The sequence below is a fragment of the Pygocentrus nattereri genome, chromosome 1, assembly GCF_015220715.1.
Source record: "Pygocentrus nattereri isolate fPygNat1 chromosome 1, fPygNat1.pri, whole genome shotgun sequence".
Lineage (NCBI taxonomy): Eukaryota > Metazoa > Chordata > Actinopteri > Characiformes > Serrasalmidae > Pygocentrus > Pygocentrus nattereri.
The window spans coordinates 39,726,688-39,749,200 of NC_051211.1; the positions used below are offsets into that span (position 1 = coordinate 39,726,688).

The following is a 22,513-nucleotide window of genomic DNA, read 5'->3' on the forward strand; positions in this document are numbered from 1 at the left end:
TTATTTGATTAAATTCACGCGAGAGTGTGACGAGTGAGTTCACGTCAGGCTGATTGTGCAGTTCAGTTTTCATACGGGACGTTTTGAAACACTGGCAACATTTACTTAATAAGACAATCGCTTTTATTTAAAAAAAATCCCTTAAATGGGTTTTTAAACGTTTACAGCTCAAATTTGAGGCCTCAAATTGCATACATTTCCCAGCATGCATTGGTGATTTTTTTTTGTCTTTTTTTTGTTTGTTTTTTTTTTTTTGGACCAGTGTTGACGTCGAATGCGGAAGTTGAGGCGGATCGGCCGCTGTAGTGTTTCTTCCTCCGTCCACATCAACAGGTGGAAAACATGACGGAACCGACCAAGCACGACATTTCTGCCATTTTCAAGCGTTTACGGTCGATTCCTACGAACAAGGTGAGAGGCAGTGGGGTGGTTAAAGGGGGCAGCGCTGTGTTTTGGTGGAGGGAAGTAGGAGACGTGGCACGTCGCGGTTTTTGGGCAGCTGCTGTTTTTCTCCTCTTCAGCCAAACATATGGCAGCTGCCGTTTAGCCTGCTCTTCATCCAGACGGTTCATTCTCAGCCAGGATTTGACAAAAAAGTTTCTGAAGAACCGCGGACTGTGTCTGTTTGCATTAGCATCCGTTAGCCTCAACATTTTGGACTCTTTCTCTCCTAATTGCAGTTCCCACAACTAGCTGAAGTTGGAGAAGCGGGCAGGACTTGTTTTCGTTGTTTTTTGCCTTCTTGTAATGGTAACTGTACCGGCCAGTAGTGTAATGGAGAACAATGTATATTTTAGTTTTTATCTAAGCTTTTTGGACTGGGTTTAACCACTTAAGCTAACATTTTTAACTCCTTCCTCTGACTACGTCATGTACCAAGCCTGCAAGTCTTAGATGCAAAGATAAGCTTAAAATGGCATAAAACTTAAAATGGCATAAAATATGCCATTGAATTGATTTATGCTGCTGGTCGTTTAATTATGATGTTCACAAATGAATTATGCTGATGGAGAATTGTCACTGCATGAGCTTGTTTTAATGTGTCTGATTCCAGATAACATGACATTAGTAAGTGGAAATAATGTGTTAAGCTGAGTTTTACTCCATTTACCCTCTTAGGCCTGTTTTGACTGCTCTGCTAAGAACCCCAGCTGGGCCAGTATCACATATGGAGTGTTCCTGTGTATTGACTGCTCAGGGACTCACCGCTCTCTGGGAGTGCACCTGTCCTTTATCAGGTTGGGTAAACTACTCACTATATTTGGCTTTACCTCTTACAGCTTGTCCCAGTGGCCTAATCATGGTGAGATTAGGCTGCCCAGTTGTCATGTCTTTCTGAGAATCTGACTTTTCCACACTGTTGTAATGATGCCATGTTAATTATTGACCAAAATCAATGGATGGATTTCTCGAGCAGGTCTACTGAACTGGACTCCAACTGGTCCTGGTATCAGCTACGCTGCATGCAAGTTGGGGGCAATGCCAGTGCTGTGAGTGTTCTTCTCTCATCCTGCCTTTGTTTTCCTGCTGATATCAAAGCTGTTGCTGATATTAAAGAAAACGAGATAAATGGGGTTAGGGTGGTTGTGATTACTAAGCTAAAAAATTGCTAAAAACGTCTGATTGATTAAAAAACTCTAGTATAAATCTAATCTAAAAATTCAAGTTAAAATTACATATTGGTGATTTTATATATATATATATATATATATATATATATATATATATATATATATATATATATTGTTGATGTGCTCACAAACTGTTTATTCTAGTAATATATGGTGTTTCTACTGGCAAGAACGCATTCACATCAGAGATAAAAGATTTTAACTATTGTGCTTAGGTACCTAAAGCTTTTGCACAGTTTCAGTCTTTGTAATTGTATTGATCTTTATCAAGTACTAATAATCTTTCTCTGTACTCAACTCAGACTGCCTTTTTTAACCAACATGGTGGCACTGCAGGTGCAGCTAATGCCAAATACAACAGCCGAGCAGCGCTGCTTTATAGAGAGAAGATAAAGACTCTGGCCACTCAAGCCACCAGGCACCACGGCACAGAGGTCTCTCTCTCACATGCGCACACGTACACACACACACACACACACACACACACACACACACACACACACACACATACTCACACGCTCCCACACAATCACATGAACATTTCTATGCTAATTGAGTGCAACATCTTTGTGAACTTCTATTATGATTGCATGTAGACATTGAATCTCTCTCACTCTCTCATATTAGCTGTGGCTGGACAGCCAGGCTCCTCTGTCCCCTGCATCTCCTGCAGACAAACATGAAGACTTTTTCAGTCAGCACACGCAGGTCTGTGTACATCCTTCCATTATCCTTTACTTGATTGTGCTGATGATTCTAAACGGCATAGAGCAATATTGCTTTAAACAGTCTCTTTCCTCTTGTATGTATGTGTTAATGAGATCTATTCACTTGTGTTTCTGCTTATCCAGAGTGATGGAAGCTCTCTCCAGCCACAGCTGAATCCACCAGAGGACACAACACAAGACAACAACAATAATAATGGTACGGTGAAGGTCAAAGTACTGAAATGCTTTACCTTTTGTTTTTTTTGTTTGTGTGTGTGTGTGTGTGTGTGTGTGTGTGTGTTGGCCCCCCCCTGTGGTTACGCTCCTGGTTTCTGAATGCTCAAATTTGAAATGCCATCCAAAGCCAGTGAAAATGGATCTCATTCACCAATAATCTAAATCTAATCAAATCTAATCAAAATCAAAAATCTAAGTTAGATTCATGTTTTTAAACTGCAGAATTGTTTGCGCCTTTGTGCTCTTGAACCTCAAATAAGAAAACATTGGTCAATCTCAGAATCTTTGGGTAACATGATTTGATGAATGAGTATTATGTTCTGGCTAGTGTGTGTGTGTGTGGTTTGTGTGTATATCTGACTCATAATTTTTATCTATAGACAACAGTCACGAAGGCCCTTCCATCGAGCTCCTCAGTGTTTCTCCAAAAGCTGCTTTAGGTAAAGAATAATGTTTTAAGTTGCATGTGGAACATTGTGGAAGGACAATAAATTGCAATGTGATGAATACAATATACCGATGCTCAATACATAATTTCAGTTATTAGGAATGCAAAAAGCAATAAACAATTCTGTGCTGTAAACATACTACTTAGTTTGTTTACAGCACAATGGTTTTAATGAGCCCATATCATAGAAAACTCAGTCTTCCTCACAGGAAAAAAAGGAGTGTCATATACAAACATTGTTGAAGATTCAGACCATATCATTCACTTCCTAGTTTGTGCAGTTCATATACAGAAACTAATTTGTTAAACCTGTCCAGTTTGAATCCAGTGTTTCTGTGGAATCACGAACACTAGAGCATTTTACGTTTATTCACCTATTCAACACTTTAGCCCCAGCCATTCACTTTGAAGTTAATAGGTGCATGTAAATGAATTATCATACATGTACCCACATGCCTGGGCAAAACAATAAAATGCAAAAAAATATGTGGGATATGGGTCCATTAATAACTATGAGCATAAACACATAATTAATTTGATGGGTAGGTTTTTTTTTTATTTTTATATTGCCTATTTTAAAATGATTCTGAATGTAGTTCAGTCAATCGGATTTTAGAACCAGAATTTGGTTTTTTATAATCATATTTTTTACCTCTTGCAGAGCCCTCTCTAATCAAAAAGAAGCCAGCAGCAACCAAAAAAACAGTGAGTGCAGAAATTATTCATAGACATAAAAGTAAATACCTGCTGGATTATGTTTACAGTAAATTCTTTCTCCAAAGTGCATTTGTTTTGCATATGTTTACTGACAGCAGAAGTTGCCCTCTGTGTGGAATGTATTATGTGGAATACATAATGCATAATAAGGAAAAGGCAAATTAAGTTGTGTTTACATGGATTTCAATGTTTGTATCTGTGGAGCAGTTGGGCACTAAGAAAGGAGGACTAGGGGCTCAGAAGGTGAGCAGCCAGAGCTTTTCAGCACAGGAGAAGAGAGCACAGGCTGTGGATAGACTGCGAGAAGAGGCAGTGACAGAAAAGAGTGCAGCGCCAGAAGAGCCAGTGTGAGTTTCCTTGCTTTCTTTCTCACACTATTTGACTTATTCACTATTCACCATTGCATACAGTCCAACCTAATTAAAAATTGTATGTATATAAGCATGAATTAGGTTGTGTTTATGTGTGAGCTGTAAATAGACTAAATTGGGGAGTGTTGTTTGCAAATTCTATGTAAATAAAGGGCTAGTGGGCAGGTATTTGTTAAATCAACTGAAGCTGATTCATCACTTTTATTGCTTATATTGATGTCAGATGGCAAAGTTTGGTTTCATCAGTCTGATGGGGAAGATAATCTGTCAGAGATATGCTGTGTTCTTGGGACCTGAGACAAAATGTATTAAAATAGTGAATGTGTAGGTTTCTTAAGTATAAGGACACTAGGTAGGGTATGCATTGGTCCAACTTTTTGCCTCCTCATTGTGATGACTGATCTCAGGATATCAGCTGTTACAGAGCACCAACTGAAATATTTCATTTTTTCTTCAATATAAAATGTGCCGTCTTACATCTTGCGTCATCTTACATGCTGAACAATAGACATTAGACAGAAAGCAACTAAAGACTGCCATGCAGAAAGAAAGAGAAATAAGAGCACATATATGAGAAAACATGTCACTTATTGCAGGGTAGTGAGCACAACAAATATCATGATTTGGCTGGACAACCGCAGAGGAAAGACAGTTAATTATGTTATGGTTTTAGTTAATGCATTGTGTGATGTATTTTTGTCTCTGTTGTCAGTGTGAGCTCTCTGCGGCTGGCCTATCAGGATCTGGAGTTGCAGAGAAAGAGAGATGAGGAGAAGCTACGGGGGCTGGAGGGCAAGAAGAAGGAGCAGGCTGAGAGGCTGGGCATGGGCCTGGCCAGCAGGAGGTGGGTGCATGTACTTTTACCATTTTCATTCATGCACTGCTTTCAGTAGCACACATTTTGTATAGATTTTGCATGCCATGATGGTACACAAGCTAATCACAACTAAGGACATGCAAAAGAACACTCTAAAGATAGATGAATAGCAATGTAATTCATCTAGAAGGAAATGGCATGCAACAAAAAGAGCTGTGCAAAACATGGTGTGAATTTGCTAAATTTAGACATAGTTTACACAGAGTTTACAAATGTATGCTTGATGCACATGAATATGTGCTAGGGATGCATGATGATATTGGAATCATATCGGCATTGGCAAGAATTTGCTTAGAACGAAAATGATCAGCATCAGACAGATGTTTAGATTCACCTGATATTTCAAATCAGTCAATCAGCATGTTTAAGGTAATGTTGGTTTAATGAGTTAAAGTGTGTGCGTTACTCATTCTCTACAAATGAGTGTTACATTTTCTTTTGATACTAATCGAGGTGGATAAAGTTCCAGTTTCTACTTTTTATAACTATTTATGTATGCAAAAAAAAGTCAACTATTTACATCAGCACACAATTTCTATATATGTGCATTGCTAATATTTATATATGTTAAAACTTGAGGGAGAGACAAATTGATTTTACGCGATGTATGCATAATTCTAAATGAGATCAAGGACAGATTAACACTGTTAAACTAGAGAAATTCTAGGAAATGCACAGTGCTCTTAACCAATGAGGTGTCCACGCTATACAGCTTGGAACTTCAGGCTGAAGAACCTTGGTTAAACTGTAGCAAGTTTTCAAGTTTTCCCTCATAATCAGAGTGGAGAACCGAATGTATTTATGATAAACAAACTGCCTGTGTACACAGTAGTTGAGTGTTACGTGGAAGCTAATCAATCACGTCTTTCTGGTTAAAGGTATATCTGCCTGTTCTCTTTCTTTCAGTGGAGTTTCTCACTCTGTCCTGGCAGACATGCAGACCATTCAGCAGGAGACGCCCACCATAGCTCACTCCTCCTCTCGCTCTAGGAAGTACAGTGAGGATGAGGAGGACGAAGATGGATTTGTCTCCATCAGGTGAGATTTGCTTTGCCCATAGCTCACACATGGAACATGGTTGTTTTAATTGACCACTTATATGTTTGTGAACCAAGCACATCATTGTTAGAGAGAGCCGGCTTATTTTTCAGTCCTCCAGTTGACTATTTAATATGCCAATCAAATGGAAAGAACTAATGTGAGGTTGGCTTTTCAAGACAGCAGTGCTATTTTTAGTTGTCTCCAGCTATTTGTAGGATTTTTACATTGATATTTGTGGTTGGATCACAGTGCTACAAGGCTATGGTGCCAAATTAAGAGAAAAATGTCAGATTAAAAAAACTTTACAGACTGAAGAAACATTTATTTGTGTTCACCTTTTTAATTATACTGATCTCGTCTCCTGGTCTGTAGGAGCTCCTCCAGGTTTACAGATGACACGTCCCGGTCGTCAGACCATTTCTTCTCACAGTGGGGAGATGTCAAAAAGAAAGAACAGAAGAAACCAGAGCCTGACTTTTACTTGACTTCCAAGATGTCTTCATATGAAGAGAGGTCAGATCCTTCCTCAGTCAGTTAATGTGTTAAAACTGTCTGTATAGTTTACTATCTATATAGTCCATATATGGAGTCTATGCTGATGTCACTAAAACCAACTCATTCCCATTAAATCCACCTATACAGCAGTTTAGTGTTTCACCTAGTGTTTTTGAATGAGGCACAACTGAGGGCAGCCAATAAGAACAGAGAGCATTTATTTTAAGTCAGTCTTTAAAACACAGTAACAAAAACAGCCTGATTAATTCTAAGAGATAAGGAGTGGTTGAAAATGGTCAAGTAAAAATGAATAATGACCCTTTTTGGTACATAAAACCACACAAATGTTGTAAATACACAAATGTTATTAACCTCAATGGAAAATATAAAATACAAGAGAAGTATAGAATACTGGCCCTTTAATATTTAATCACCATTATTAATATAAAGAATGAAACAGACAGATGTTTTCTAAAACAGTCTAAAACAGTGGTGGGGCTCTTTCTTTTCCAATCACAGGACCACAGCGAGGAGAAAAGCTGATCCAGGGCCTGTGCCAGTCTCTGATGATGCTCAGAAGAAGTTTGGTGGTGCAAAAGCCATCTCCTCTGATATGTTCTTCGGTAAACAGGACAGCTCTGAGGTAACCTGCTGTGTAAAAGCAGGACTGCGTGCAAGATCTGCAGATATATTTTTCAAATTATGAGAACTGTTCTGTCTTTTTCTTTTACAGTAAACAGTGTAAAACACTTGAACTGTGTTTTGGACTTTTCATGCTTCAACTTTCTGTTTACTGTTCTACTAGATGTTTTTAGTGGAATCTTAAAACTGTGTTTTGCCTCTAATATAAAGTCATAGAGAATGAGTGAGTAATTTCAGTGGTGCTATAATAGCTCATGTAGTGTCATGGAAATGATCCTCCTCTTGTTTTTGGGCAGTATGAAGCGAGGACCCGACTGGAACGCCTCTCTGGCAATTCAGCCATCAGCTCGGCAGATCTGTTTGATGAGCAGAAGAAGCAGACAAGTAAGTGATTAAGACATGGACTGTTATAATAGTTGTAGCTGGACACTTTGTCAACAGAGACTCCTCAGACCGTATTTTCACCCTTCATTTCAGAAATACATCTTTCACAATGGCAGAGACAGGAGAAGAAGCAAACTCTGAAATATAGGTGTGAAAATAAATCACTAGGGAAACACTACTGGTTTCAGAGTCTCTGCTTCCTAATGAGACTGAACAGATCTAGACTTCATCAAAACAGTGCTGTGATTCAAGTTAAAGAGGAATTCCACCTGTTTTTCTCGGTGACTACATAATTACATCGCTATACTGTAAATTAATTCATTCAGAGTCATTTGATGTGATGTGAAATTGTTTGTTCTAGAGAAAGAAACCAGACATCCAAAGCGTTTAATGCATTTAAAAGCTGCATCACAGATGCGGTTATTACAGGAAATAATACAAATATATTGTCGGATGCTCAAGTACTGTAAAACAATATCTCTTCAGAAACATTTTTGCTTAATATGTAAAAGTCATTGATGGTGGAGAGATACATGCAGGGCGTCGTATGGAAAAATTGTACCCAAAGCATTTTTTGTGACTTATGCTATTTTAACATTATCAACATGTACAGCTCTGGCCTCAGCTTTGGTCATTTTGGATAGCAAATAAAATGGCTTTGTGTTGCAGACATCACCATACCTGCTTCCATATCACCACCACAGAAATCAGTAATGGGTCTGTAGATGATTGTAAAATGACTAAGAAAAGCATGAAGAATGAATGCTAAGAAAATTAATATTCAGAATTCATCTTATTTCAAATGTGAAGATCAAATCTGAAGGCAGAGAACTTGACACAAAGTTATGTAAACAGATAACTGCAGTATTTTTGTCTCTTTTTTTCACATAATTATAGGTCTTCTTTTAACAGAAATTGCATTTTAAAGGCTTTGTTTCATCTTTAAGGAGCAATCTCTCCTTGCACAAATTTGTGAAAAATTAAATGCACAGTTTTACCCTTATCCCAACTGCACATGATCAGCCATGCCTAGTGTCTGAAAATTGCTCCTTTATTTTTATGCTGGAGCTAAAATTACTTTTATTCATTTTCATAGGTGTTGATATATCATACAACATGTTTACTTGAGATTGCTTAACACTGTGAAGTGTGTGATGATTAAGGCATGCAGTTAAGGTGCTAACCTGGTGACTAGAAGCTTCCATTAGGCTACTTGTTAGTTACATTAGCCTTCTAGCTCCAGTGCAGCTTCAGACACCAAACCATGTCTTGGCTTAACCTCATTTGGTGTAAGGTGGAAACTTTGTACATTTGAGTTTTGCCAAAACATTACATTTAATATCCTTCCACAGAGTATTCAGACTTGGTGTGTCTTTCTTTTCTGCCTTTCAGGCAGTTCATACAGTCTGACCAGCGTGCTGCCCAGTGCTCCAGACATGACTCAGCTCAAGATGGGTGTGCGCTCTGTGGCTGGCAAGCTGTCCGTCATGGCCAGTGGTGTGGTTTCAACTATACAGGTCAGTTCTTACTCCTCTGACACATTTCCCTTACTGTCGCTGTTGGACGAAACTTTGTATTTCTGAAAAAACTTTAACTTAAAATGGAAGTTAATGTAAAAATACTTTTTCCTAAATAAATTCTGTACTAATAAAACAAAAATGTAAACATTTGAAACCATGTTTCAAAATGTAGGATTCTGAAAAGCATGTTTATATTAATCAACCAGGTTTCCATTAATGAAACCAGGGAGTCTTTCAGCAAGTGAACATTAAAGCCGCAGGTTTTCATGTCTACTAAGGGGGAGGTTTGAGCTAAGAAAGCTGCCCCTTTAGATGACCTAACACTAAAGCTAATACCGGACCTCATCAGAGCAACATTAGACGATGAGAAAACGTTTCATGTTTTAGCAAACTTTAATGAAAAAACAGAAATGCCGATAAAACATTATTATTTAGTTTTACACAGAATATTTTAATCCACTGCACAGTTATGTTTAATGTCTGACTCATTTATTAAGATGACTGTCAGCAGCTGAGCTAAGGAAAGCTATTTTGCTAAATAATTGTTATTGTTAGATATCATATTAAAATGATTTTTAGCAAATACAGTTTATCTTACCTTGGACCCAGCATTTCTGCCTGCTGAATAGTTTTGAGCTGTGAATTTAACCCAAAATTTTTTCATCTTCAGAAATGCAATAAAAACAGCAATAATATAAATAGCTAGTTAGGTTTACTTATGGTCTTGAGAAAATTTGAAGACATTTGTTCTTGAGGTGTTGCATCCTAATCCATTGACTAAAAAGTATTTGTATTTATGTCTTTTTTTTGTAGGATCGCTACAACACATGAGCATTTAGATCGTACAGGAGGAGCAGCATCTCATTATAATGAAGAGATACTGTACATGTAGGTCACAACTGCATTACAATCAAACATGATGAATATGATGTGCATATGTAGCTTTATGGAATAGTTACGCAAGTGGCCATGTAGTGGCTCAATCCTGGCTCTTTTGGAAAGCTAACTGAAGGACAGGTTTTGATATGTTATTTAAACTTGAAATGCTATTTTTCCCCTTTATAATTTTTCAGAAGAAATAATATCGGTATTGGGGGCACTTTGGGTTAGTTGGCTCTGAGGCCAAATATATATTTTTTTTGCTTTTTGCAAATATTGTATGGATTGTTTGTCTTTCTCAGCCTGTTATACATGGATTACTTTGGATTTCATCCTATTTTCTAGAGTAATCTGAGAAAAGGGATCTTCATGAGATTGAACAGCTTTCATTTCTTAAGTGCTCTTAAACACAGCGGCCTCTAGATCACTGAATGACCAAATTCCACAGAGAGATTTCCAGATGATCACTCTAAATTTGGAGAAATGCTGCATTGATTGTTGAAGCACATATAACTGTAACAGTAGGGATTTTTTCAAATCGTGCTACACATTACTTTGAGATAATTTGCGCCTATATAAAGACGTTAACGTTTGTGTAAATGTGCCATTGGCGTATGACTACGCGTTTAATCTTTGTTGCATATATTTTGGATATATAAGTAAAACAAGTCACTTTTTAAAAAATCCTGCAGTGAAGAAATGTATTCAAAATATGGTGGAGAATTGAGAATGGCACCTTCTTTTAGGGAGCACTAGGTGGTGGTGTTTACAGAAATCTATTACACCAAAGCTGAAGAGAAGCATTAGCAAGGACCTTCGGGCCTAACATTTACTGATAGTTGTTGGACTTTGAATAAAGCTTTAAGTTTGGACTAAGCTCATACAAAACCAAACGTTTATGTAAACTGCCGTATTACCCAGAGAAACAGTCCATTGATACCTTTTTTTTTTTTTTTGCTTTCCTGTCTTTGTTTATATTCTTATTAGCCATCGATTTGCAAGGGCAGCTTTTGCTTAACTGTATTTCATGCACTACAGAATCATTGTTGAGAATGCTAATAGATGCCAATTATATTCCATAGCTGGAGCACATTGTGTACACTTCATGCTGAGTATATTGATAGACCTTGAATACAATCAAAGCTATGTGGGAACCAAACCAGTAATTTCTTCTAAGAAGAAAGGCTGAAAATGTATAGAAATCATAATTTTGTCAGTTTCAAGCTGAATACTTCATGTTATATGCATTTGCCCTCTAGTTCAGATGTAAAACCCATGTTAAGTTTGAAAAACAGCATTTGCACTACAAGAGAAAATATTTAGAGTGAAAATTAGAGTGGCGATTATTATAAAACATGTAACAATGAATAGGGGACATTGAAAAATTTGTGCAAAACCAAAATAAACACTTTTTGTGAAAACTCTGTATTTGTTGTATTGTATGCAAAGGGAGGGTGGGGGGTGCATGGACATCACTGTGGAACTGGCTATGGATCCTTTGTGAGCTAGAAATCTCCTAAAGTCTGAGCTTTAACCAATTTAAAAATTGATGAAAGGCTTTACAGTACAAGTACTGCTTTCTCTCAGATTGGGACACTATCTTCATATTTGGGCATTAAGTGTTCACATTACAGCATTTTGCCTCGTTTAAAACACAGTTTTCAGACTTTTTAATGTATGATACTAAAGCATAAAAAAGTGCCATATTATTATAGGAAACTATAACTGCCATTTCTGTAGTGCTGTTTAATACCTCTACTTCATAATCTATATGGTTACCCTTCCAATCCTACAGTGAACTATAGTGCTTGTATAATATCATGTAGTGAACATCAGTAATTGTCTAAATTTAATATGATTCTTATGAGTCCTGTAGAAATTCCACTAGTAATACTATAAAAATTGACGTGCCCTCCCTCTCCATGCACCTCTTTGGAGGAGATAACTGCAACCAGTTTCTGATTCAAAACTTGTACAGTTGGCAGCATAAGAAGGTTCGACGTGGTTATTTTGTGAATTATCTGTGAATCCTATTTTATTTCACTTATTTGATGGCTATTATTTGCAGGCACTTGCTTCAGTTACCTGTTAGCTGTATTTCTCCACCTCAGAGGGAGAAAAGTATATGACTCCTATGACTGCCCACAACATTCAGACTCCTGTGCAGCAGTAAAATAGCTATGGTTCTCTATCAGGCCTGATCATATGATGGAAACTTGCAGAACATGGTATTTCTGTGTTAAGCGGTTTCTCAAAGCAATTTTGCTGTCTCGTTCTGTGCCTGTTCCTGATTGGAGCCTGCGGGAGATTATTTTTGCATCATATCTTACCTTAGAAGTGCACGATTCCTGACAGAAAACACCAATGCGCGTTTAAAGCTGTGGAAACTTTAAAGAGCCCATATTTTGTATTTTACATTTTTCTTGTAATTCATTTGTTCATATACCAATATTAGTCACGATAATTTTTTTTTTTTACGATTTTATCCCAAAGAAAAACATCATGCCTTTAAGATTGATTTACTTCTACGTTAGGTTGTGTGACATCACAAAAGTAATGAATTGACAACGATATTTTTGCAGCTTCGTTTTTGTAATGAACACGAGGAGTACAGTTTGTTCTGAAACTTTAAAAATCTAACTCTTACTTTAAAAAGAAAATGGAGGAAATTCAGTGATGGGGGCTCTTTAAGTGGTCGGCTATGCCCGCGGAGAGGGCGCTGCGAGCTACGTGGCGTTTCTCCCAGTGATGTGAAGTTTCTGAGGCAGCGGTTAGAAAAGCTGCAGTAGGACTTCTTGGGTTGTCCAAGAAAACTGCAATGAGAGCCAAACCTCGGTTAACCCCTCTTAGTTACAACCCCGATTCCCGGACTGCGCTTCTCTGAAGGGAAATTGGCCTTTTGAGGGAGGTAAAGGATTAGCTGACCGACCGACTTTACTCTCAGACACGATTTCCACACGAACGGAGGCTCGTAACTCCAGTCAGCTACTTAAGTAGGTTAGTTAGCAAAATGCCGAGCAGCGAAGTGAAGCACAGAAAGGCGAAAACGAGCGTCTCGCATGACGGAGAAACTAACGGCACTTCAAAGCCGAGCAGCAGAGAGGAAGGAAAGAAAGACGGAGCAGGTCCGTCTGAACAAAACCGCCCGACTGCTGGAAGGTCTGGACTGTGTTCATCCCTGGACCTGAGGACGACGGTCAGCTTTCTGTCGCTGAGCGCCTGCTGTCTGCTCGCGGGGTGAGTCTGAACACTGAGCCGAGACGAGCAGAGCTGTGAACCTAACTTACTCAAAGATCTCGGTTAGGGTCTTCAAGGGTTCTTTAGTAAAGGCAGGCGTCCTATATAGCACCAGAAGTGGTTCTGCTGTTGTTAGAACGTACACACTTAAAAAGGTGCTTCTTCAAGGGTTCTTTAGTAAAGAAAATGGTTCTATGTAGAACCGTGAACGCTCGAAAGACCGTTTGTATGATCTTTGCATAGTGAAAGTTCTTCAGATTAACGCAGAATGTGCTTTAGATGGTTCTGTCTTAGAACCATTTTCAACAAGGTTTGTATAGCACCAAAAAGAGTTCCCTTATTGTAACAAGCTTGACATTAACAGTGTAATTAAAAAAACCTTTTTGGTGCTATGTAGAACCATGTTCTCACTATAGAACCTTTGAAGAATCATCTTTTTCAGAGTGCAGATGCTAACAAAAGAACCCCTTTTTTCAAAAAGGTTCCATATAGAACCCTATTCAAACATCGATCTGAATAACCACTTCACCATACAGTGAACCATTTAAGCATGAAATGGTTCTTTGAGATATATAGAAGCATCATCTTTGCTAAAGAACCCTTGAAACCCCGTCGTTTTAAAGAGCTAAGATGAGCCTTAATCTATACTGTGGTGAAAGTATTGTTACTAGAAAGCATTGAGTGGAAGTGCAAAAGTAGCAGCTCCTAAAACTGCTTGAGTACTGAATCTGATGCAGACCTGAGGTAGAAGTTCTTAGTGCATCTTATCAGCATACAAACTGAAATCTGTTGGGCTTTATTTTTTAAATTTTATATGCGCTTTTGGTCTAAAATAAAAATGATTAACCTCAGAAGTCAGAGATGTGACCACTGGCAGACGTTATTACCAACACAAAGAAAGAACACTGCTTTCCTCACAGATACAGTCACCTGAGTAGAAGTCAAACTGTTGTCAATTGAGAAAAAAAGAGACAAATCCATTAATAGTTTACTTAAGTGCATATATAAGTGGAACTATTTACTACCCACCTCTACTTGAGCTGACGTTCCTGTTGTTTTGTTTTGTTGTTGTTGTTGTTCCAGGGTTGTTGTTCATCAGAATGCAAGATTTAATGACGTGGAGGAGAAATACAGACAGTTATATGAAAAGGCAGCCAATCTCCTGGTGCTAGAAGAAAAAATGGGTGCCGTTTCCAAAAAGGTTGGTATCATCAAGGATCTGCGTATCACCACAGCAAAGCTCACTAGAAAACTTCCAGAAGAAGCGTTAATGTGATCTGACACAGTGATGTGAGCAAGCATGCGGTGTTTAATGCAGCATTTCCCACCCCAGGCTGCTTTTCTCATGGACCCTCTGGCAGTCAGTTTTTGCTCTGCTCCTGCTCCCAACATACTTTAACCAAGCAACTAATAACACTGAATACCTCTCAGAGGTGTGCTCACAGCTGGAAAAGAGCAAATCTGTGGACTGTCTCTGTGTCCCTGAGCACAGGATTTGGAAACACTAATATAATGTATTAAATACATTCCTGAACCTTGCGTAACATAAAACATGGCTTTAAAATTTCCACCCACCATTCTACTGTTGGAGAGCTGTCGTATGGCAGACTTTAGACCCCATCCTGTTCCATTTGAAGAATCTTATTATAAATACCAGCGCAAAATGTATTAGATTAGGGCTCGATCTAAATTCTCCAAGAGGGTGTCTCACAAGAACACTGTTAAAGGTGAGCTGTCATGGCTTGTCCTGGTCTAAAAGCACATTGGTTAATATTGTAGGGAAGTGGCAGCAGACTGTCTCCATTTAGTGATTGAGCAGGTGTTGGGTAGAGTCTGCCTCCAGCTCTGAACTACTTCACAGTCCTGAAAACCTTGATCAGCTGGATTAGGTGTGCGGACCCGTTGTGCATGTTTGTCTACGTTTGTTGAAGGGTGCATGATTGATGCATAAAAATATTTTTCTTAAAACTAGTTCAAATTGGATTCAATAATTCATAATTTTGAATTTGTCCCATTTGTGTTGATATGATTTCAGGTAAGAGCAGTCATACTGTTTTTCAATGTTGCTGCAACACCTGTACTGGAATGTTGTAGTGTAATTGTTCATGATTCTTAGTGCTAAATTGATACTGCACAGCGCTAAATCCAGTTAAGCAGGACCAGTTGGGCTCTTTGCAATGAAACGTACAGTTGGTTAGTGAGCTAGAAGTACTGATGATGTTCCTGGTATACTTGGAGAAGCATACTGTGGCATTGCATAATAAAAACCTAGAAGACACATATAGGTTCAGTGGTCATTTTGAATAGCAAATACAATGGCTTTGCATCATAGACATTCTGACCCCTTTTTTCTATCACCACCAACATGTAAAGAAATCAGAGTGGGAATGACTTTGTTTCCATTGCAATGACTGAATTTTGCAGAGATTTTGAAAAACAGGTGTCTTTCCCCTGTAATCCAAGCCCAGTTTCAGTAATATGGTAAACACAGCAGTTTGTTTTAGATGTGTTTTGGCATGTAAGGTGCTGTATGAATGTGAATGTGACAGACACAGCAGAGCCACAGCGAAAACACCCTCTCTTCTGTTATGGGTGCAGCTGGAGGCCTCAGAAGACCATCTGAAGGGGGCGCTTTCTTCCATCACCCTAGTCACCAGGCTGGAACACGACATCACATCTCTCAATGCTGTTGTTACGGCAATGCAGGAAGACCAGGATGCATCTACACGTCACCTCCAGGGGGTGAATGAGCGTTTCCAGAATGTGACAGAGGAGTGGCAGAGCAAGCTGGGGACGGTAACCGACGAGCTGGTCAGTCTGAGGTCCGAGTCCCGCTTGGTTCATGGGCGTGTGACAGAACAAGTGAATGACGCAGAGGGACGCCTACATGCACTGACTGAACGTCTGGAGGAGCTGGAAGACGGCACAAGGAGAAATGCCCGCTTGCTGGAGCGCACAGAGGAGGAGGATGCTCAGCAGGTCCAGAGCCAGCTGGACTGGAACACACGACAGGTAACCAGGCTTCAAGAGCAGCTTAAACAGCTGTCCAGAAATGACATAGAGCTCCAGGAGAAGCTGGAGGAAACGGAGCCCAAGGCTAAGGAGTGTGAGGCCCAGCTGCCCACTGTGGAGGACGCAGTGCGGTCCATCTTGAAGTTAGGAGCAGACCTGAGCAGTACAGAGAGGAGGCTAGAGGAGCTGACCTTCCAGGTGCTGGGCACTGAGGACAGCATGCTCAAAGCCCTGGCTGAAATCCTGGAGCTCAGGCAGGCCCTTGACGACCTGCAGGTGGATAACAGCGTGAAGAAAATGAGCAGTGAGCTCGGAGTTGTGTTGGAAGCCATGAAAGAACTTGAGCACCTGCAAAGAGAACAGGATCTGTATTCCAGAAGAGAGGAACTGCAGCCAGGTGATGGGAAGGACTTTGAGAGGCTTGATCTGAAAGATCTACATTTTGAAAATGTTAAGCAACTAAGTAACGCTTTAAAGGACTTGGAGAAGAATGTTTTGCTGGAGCCAGCACTAGATCACAGTGATGGCCAGACTACAGGCACTGAGGAGGATCCCTTGGCTGAATTTGATGAACTGCTCTGATTTTTATGAATTATGCTTAAAGGAGAATTCTACCAATTTTAAATTGAAATGACTGAGTGTTTGAGATCTAAGTGATTCAGAGTGGTTTGGTGTGAAATTGTTAATTTTAGAGAAACCTCTGATTTCTTTCTAATTGTAGAGAAATCTGATTTCTTCACAGTGGCAATAATAGGAACCAGGTGTTGCAATGTCTCAAACACAAGTAGTGTTATTTTGTTTACTGTTCAACACCAACAGTAAACCTACACATGTCTGCGCAAACCTCTTTGCTATGAACTGCTTTAAAAAAATACATTTTAGGACATAATCTTTTTGTAAGTACTTTAAGTATTGTAAAACAATATCTCAGACATCAGACAGTGTGTTCATAATCATTAATGCATTACCTCTTTGTGAGGGAGTTTTTAGAGGCATTAAACCCTTTAGCCACCTGGTTCCTATCACCATCACTGTGAACAGTTCTGAATTGGTAATCAAACCACTCTGAGCGACTTTGATAACATACCATGTTTACATCATTTAGCTATGCAGAAATTTTAGGGAAAAAAGGTGGAATTGCCCTTAAAAGCTGCAGATACCAGGTACCATCCTACCAATATTAGTATTTCTGTATTTATGTCTGTAATGGGGATGGGTAATATGGCAAAAAAAATTACAGTACTTGAACACATTTTCACTACTCGCTATACAAGATGTCTATCCAGTTGAACAGGGCCAATTATGTGCCTATATAAGGTACCTGACAACATCAAAATTCAAACGTGCATTTATCTAACAGCAGGACAAAGCTTCTGGCTGCTATGCCACTGAGGAGCCCTGCCAAAATCTCTTTATAATGAAACATGCAATTGATCAATGTTACAGGCTTGACATTGTAACAATAAAAGAACAATTTTTGGTGCTATATAGAACCCTTTCATTTAAGGTTCTATACAAAACCATCTGTAGCACATTCTCCATCTATCTGAAGAGCCCTTTAACAATGCAAAGAACCCTTCAATTATGCAGTGTTCTTTTGTGCGTTTATGGTTCTATATTGAACAATTTTCTTTACTAAAAAAACATTGAAGTACCATCATTTTTCAGAGTGTAGTGGATTTCATATTTATATCACCTCAAAAACGTGTTGATATGCTGTATATTATGAATGTAACATGAGTGCACTGTCACTGCCATGTAATGGTCCTTAGGTGTAAAATAGGCCACAGCTTTCAGTTTGCACAATGTTAAGTTTTGTATACTCACTATTCAAATCATCGTATAAGCAGGTAAATCTATAATGTGGGCTAAGAAGCATCACATTTGTATATGCCAGTATGGCCTTGAGATACGTATGTCTCAATTTATAGTGTTATTTATACAGACTTGATGTTTGCATGATAATACAAAAATACATGTCATGAGTCAAAAAAACAAGACGTTGTGGGGTTGAATATGTTTCTCAGAATGTAATATACTTTACTGTAAGATAGCTCCTGGTCAAACTAAACTATAGTGTGAAAGCAGCATATGAAAGTAACACCAGGGTATCTCCAGTGCATTTACTAAGCCACAGCCATACTTGTTTTTATCAGATTTTCATTGTGATCCTGTTACACATTTCCTTTGATTATTTGTGCAAATTGTTAATATGTTCTGTATGAAGTGCAGTGGATGGATCCCTGCCTGTGTGAGACAATAAAAAGAAAAGTTTACCTGAATGAAAGTCATAGTGTTGATTGCTATATTATAGTATTACTGCATGTCACACGTGTAATGCAAGTGACGAAAGTAACCAACAGCCATGAACTATTTTTAAGTTTTAAGAGTTTCAGATTCCAAATTAGGTGAAGAGGATGGCAGATGTGCTTATTCAGCAATGCACAGCTGTTCACCAGTGACTATAGTGGAAAACGACGACGTCTGAAAAGGTTAAGTTACTAAGGGGGAAGTTTGTAGAATCTCTGAGTTACATAGCGTAGGATCATCCATGTGCTAGTGTTAATCTTATGTTAAAGTAATGGTTCGATGAAAAATTGAACTTGCTCTAGGTGTAGTCTATGTTTGGTGTCCAAATTTTGTTTCTTTAATTTAGCACAGGAGCAACAAGGCAGCGTTGTTAACAAGAAGTCAGTAGTCACCCAAATCTTTTCTGTTAGTGTGTAAAATGGCTGCCTTCTACATTTGTGTGGATGATCTCTTCATTTTTGCGTTCACACTAAGCTGTATTGTGCTGTAAACCATAAGAACTAGTCTGCACAATCAATGAGGATCTGGATGAATTTAAAGAAACAATCTGGGTGACTATAACGTTAGCCTCATAGTAGTTGAGAAAATTGGTAAGTGGAAAATTGTGTAAATGAGATTTTTCATAAACCATTCTTTTATGATCATAGCATAGAGACCCAAACAAACAAATTCTAATGTTGCCTTATTCCAGATTAAGATCTGATTGACCTATTTGAACCAGTGTGAACAGAGGAGAACCGTCTAGAACAATGTAAAGGGGGTGACATTCTATAGACTCTCAACAATCACACACTGATACAGTCCTCCAACCCAGCGCTGGGGTTGATGTTTATTGGAGAATGTTTGCTCTGGGCTTCAGTGTCTAACCCTCAGTGACACATGTCATGTGAGCCTTCATGTAAGAGAAGAGCATGCAGATGGTTTCTGGAATGAACAGGAATATTTATGAGTGAAATAGTCTCTCACTATCTGTGTCTTTCCACCCACTGTAGTGCGATGATATCCAGGTGTTGCTGGAGAGCCGGGAGGTGAAGTCATCTCTGGCCCACTTGAGCAGGCTGGAGCAGGAGGTGTCTCAGCTGAGGGAGTGGTCTTCTGGCCTGACCGAACAACGGCATCAGATGCAGGAGAAGCTGGCTATTCTTCTGCAGGCCGTAGAGCAAATCAAGAACCGCACTGCCGCCATTTCTAGTGACATGACATCTAAAGTGGCCTCGGTGCGGACAGACGTGAGGCGTATGGGGGGTCTGGAGGGTGAGGTGGACACTCTGCTCACCCAGACAGGCCAGCTGGAGGAGAAGGTGGCTCAGGTTGAGAAACATATGGTCAAACGTGTCGGCGAAGTTCTAGCTGCTAGCATCGACCGTATTTCTGGTCTAAAAAGCTCCTCGGAGAAGAACAGTCAAAACCTGGAACAAGTCCGCAAACTAATTCCAGAGCTTTCTGCTACTGACAAGAAGCTTTTTGACCGCATTCTTGCTGTGGAGAGCAGCCGAGCCAAGCTGATCAGGACGGTGACCTTTGCGACTGACCTCAGGCCCAAAGTGTTGACCATCAAGCGTGACTTTGCCATGCTGGAACCTCAGCTGGCTGACCTGACCCTCAGGATTGGCCACCTCGCCGAGGATGTGATGAAAAGGGAAGAAGACATAGCACAGATTAAGGAGAGTTTAGCCAACCTCATGACTGTCCGAGGGGACCTTAAACAAGCTGATGAGGAGCTGGCAGTGAAGTCGACTTCTAGTGACATGCTGCATCAAAATGACCTCAGCAAAACTCTGAATGAGACAGACTGACCTACACTGTAGGTGTTTAGTCTGTAGGCTTTGATTTCAAGTTTTATAATTTAATTGAGATATTCAGGTTACATCTGACCCCTCACTCTTATAACTGCATAATTACTACAAAACACGCTTTGTACAAGTGACCAAATAGTTCACAGCAGGTCCAGAACGTCCTATGTCAGTAATTTAAATAATGTACATGCAGTTTAAGCGGTTGAAGTGTTGGATGAGGAAGTTTGGAATGGCAGGTTATTTTTAACATTTTACTCTTCTTGTGTCTTTGCAAAGATGTTGATTTAAAGAGCCCATGTCCTTTTTCTTGCATTTTATTTTTTTTCCCTTGAGGTCCACTTATAATATTGGTGTGGGTTTATGTAACAAAAATGGTGACTGCATGACCTTTCCAACCTCCCTTTGTCCCTTAGAATTAAACAGGCTGTTTTTGTCACTGTGAAATTAAGATTGATATGAGATAAATGCGCTCTGTTCAGCTCAGCTCAGAGCTGAAACTCTTCTTCAGTGGGCTGAAAACGATTTATGTAAATCAGTTGGTAGTTGTGACATCACAAAAACAATGAATTCACAACAGGCTGATTTTGCAGCATGGTGTCTATATTTTGACTATGGATGGGTAGTAAATAGTATGTTTTGAAACTTAATGTTTACCTATTACCTTAAACTACTTTATTTTTTTTAATAGGGGAAATTTGCTTTTTCCATGGGTCATTTAATGGTTTCAGATCTTTAAGTCTCATTTTTTGTCCCAGCAAATCTGTGACAAGTTATCATCAGTGTGTTTGAATCAAATCACATTTTTAAATAATTGAAACCAGACAAATATGTATCTGGATGGGAACATGGCAACAGGGTTTTCACTGGACATTTTCAATAAAAGGTCAGATTGTTTACACTTCTTCTAAACTATGACTTCCATTTGCTCTTAGCTGTGTGCTTGAACTGTCTGAGGTGGAGGAAATGGAGGGGTCTGGAGCTTTGCAGGCTAATGGCCCCCAGTAACCAATCATCACAAGCCACTACCGTGTGTGAAGGTATTATCCAATGACAAATGACTTGGCTGCCTGTCATCACTGCTAACGAAAGACCTGGACCTGCAAATACCACTTTTTGCAACTGCTTTAAAAAAACACTTGCTCACAGATAGCTGGTCCTTCTGGTTCTTTAAAGGGGAAATTCACTGATTTTTCAACATTCATGCTTAACTTAATCGTTAAGATGCAAACACAGTAATTCTTCGCGGTTTGAAGTGAAATGATTTGTTCTAGAGAAACATGCAAAGTTACAGTTGTTCATGGTGATAAGAACAAGATGTCCAGACGGTTTTGAATAACTTTGTTTCCATCTCACCCACTGAATCATGCAGAAATTTTGAAAATTCAATGAAATTCCCCTTTATATCTTTATAGGAATTGCAAAACTGTTGTAAATGTTTTCTGGCACTCAAAACAAGAGACAGTAAATAGACACAGGTCTCCATCCAGCTGTCAGATTTAATTCAATTGAGTAACTGAAATGTTATGTGAATTGGCTGAGCTTCAGTTCTATACAAGAGAAACCAGCTCTCTGACATTTATAAAAACACTTCTGAGAAATATCGAGCAAGTTTACAGTCTAACACTGGGCGACTTTGTTTGCTGTGTTTAATTTTATTTGTGTATTTCACATTGTGAAAGACAAAACACAGATATCATAAAAATAAATTGGCTCAGCTGGAGGCACCTCTTATCACCTTAGTTCATCATCTGAAATGACTCTTATGTTTCCTTGTTTGATAAGTTTTGAATTTCTTCACCAACACATCCTGCTTTCTGTCATGTTTCATAGCCACAGCCAGGAGTAACAGAATCATTCGATCAGTCACATGACTTTGTACTGTTCACTATTGTTTTTTTTTCCTGCACTTCCATCTAAATTTATCAGGTTTGGGTTTTTTTTTTTTGGAAAAAATGTATCCACCTCAATCAAGTATACAAACATTTATGCAAATTATGGAAAGTGTATGTGAAATTTGCCTTTTCCATCACACACACACACACACCTTCAAAGCCGCTTTTCCTTCTGGGTCGTGGGGGGGAGCTGGAGCTTATCCCAGCTGACATCGGGCGGAAGGCAGTATACACCCTGGACAGGTCGCCAGTCCGTCACAGGGCAGACACACGGACAGACAAACGCATTCACACCTAGGGGCAATTTAACATGTCCA

General features: G+C 39.2%; 2 protein-coding genes across 3 annotated transcripts; both read left to right on the plus strand.

The window, feature by feature from the left end:
- Positions 1–270: 270 nt before the first annotated feature.
- On the plus strand, positions 271–11,373 carry arfgap3 (ADP-ribosylation factor GTPase activating protein 3). Its single transcript, XM_017693962.2, has 16 exons — positions 271–411; positions 1,120–1,238; positions 1,418–1,490; positions 1,934–2,065; positions 2,259–2,339; positions 2,483–2,555; positions 2,956–3,015; positions 3,685–3,728; positions 3,948–4,087; positions 4,824–4,955; positions 5,895–6,026; positions 6,402–6,542; positions 7,044–7,167; positions 7,463–7,550; positions 8,943–9,067; positions 9,884–11,373. The coding sequence occupies exons 1-16, from the start codon at positions 343–345 to the stop codon at positions 9,899–9,901; spliced, it is 1,551 nt and encodes a 516-aa protein (XP_017549451.1). The 5' UTR covers positions 271–342; the 3' UTR covers positions 9,902–11,373.
- A 1,296-nt stretch (positions 11,374–12,669) lies between these two features.
- LOC108425366 (IKBKB interacting protein) lies at positions 12,670–21,202 on the plus strand. 2 transcript variants are annotated; one of them, XM_017693965.1, is made up of 3 exons: positions 12,670–13,186; positions 14,270–14,387; positions 19,501–21,202. In XM_017693965.1, exons 1-3 carry the CDS (start codon positions 12,960–12,962, stop codon positions 20,302–20,304), a joined length of 1,149 nt encoding a protein of 382 aa, XP_017549454.1. In that variant the 5' UTR covers positions 12,670–12,959; the 3' UTR covers positions 20,305–21,202. The 2 variants fall into 2 exon arrangements, with proteins under 2 accessions (XP_017549454.1, XP_017549453.1); XM_017693964.2 differs by lacking the exon at positions 19,501–21,202 and adding an exon at positions 15,785–18,480.
- Positions 21,203–22,513: the final 1,311 nt, after the last annotated feature.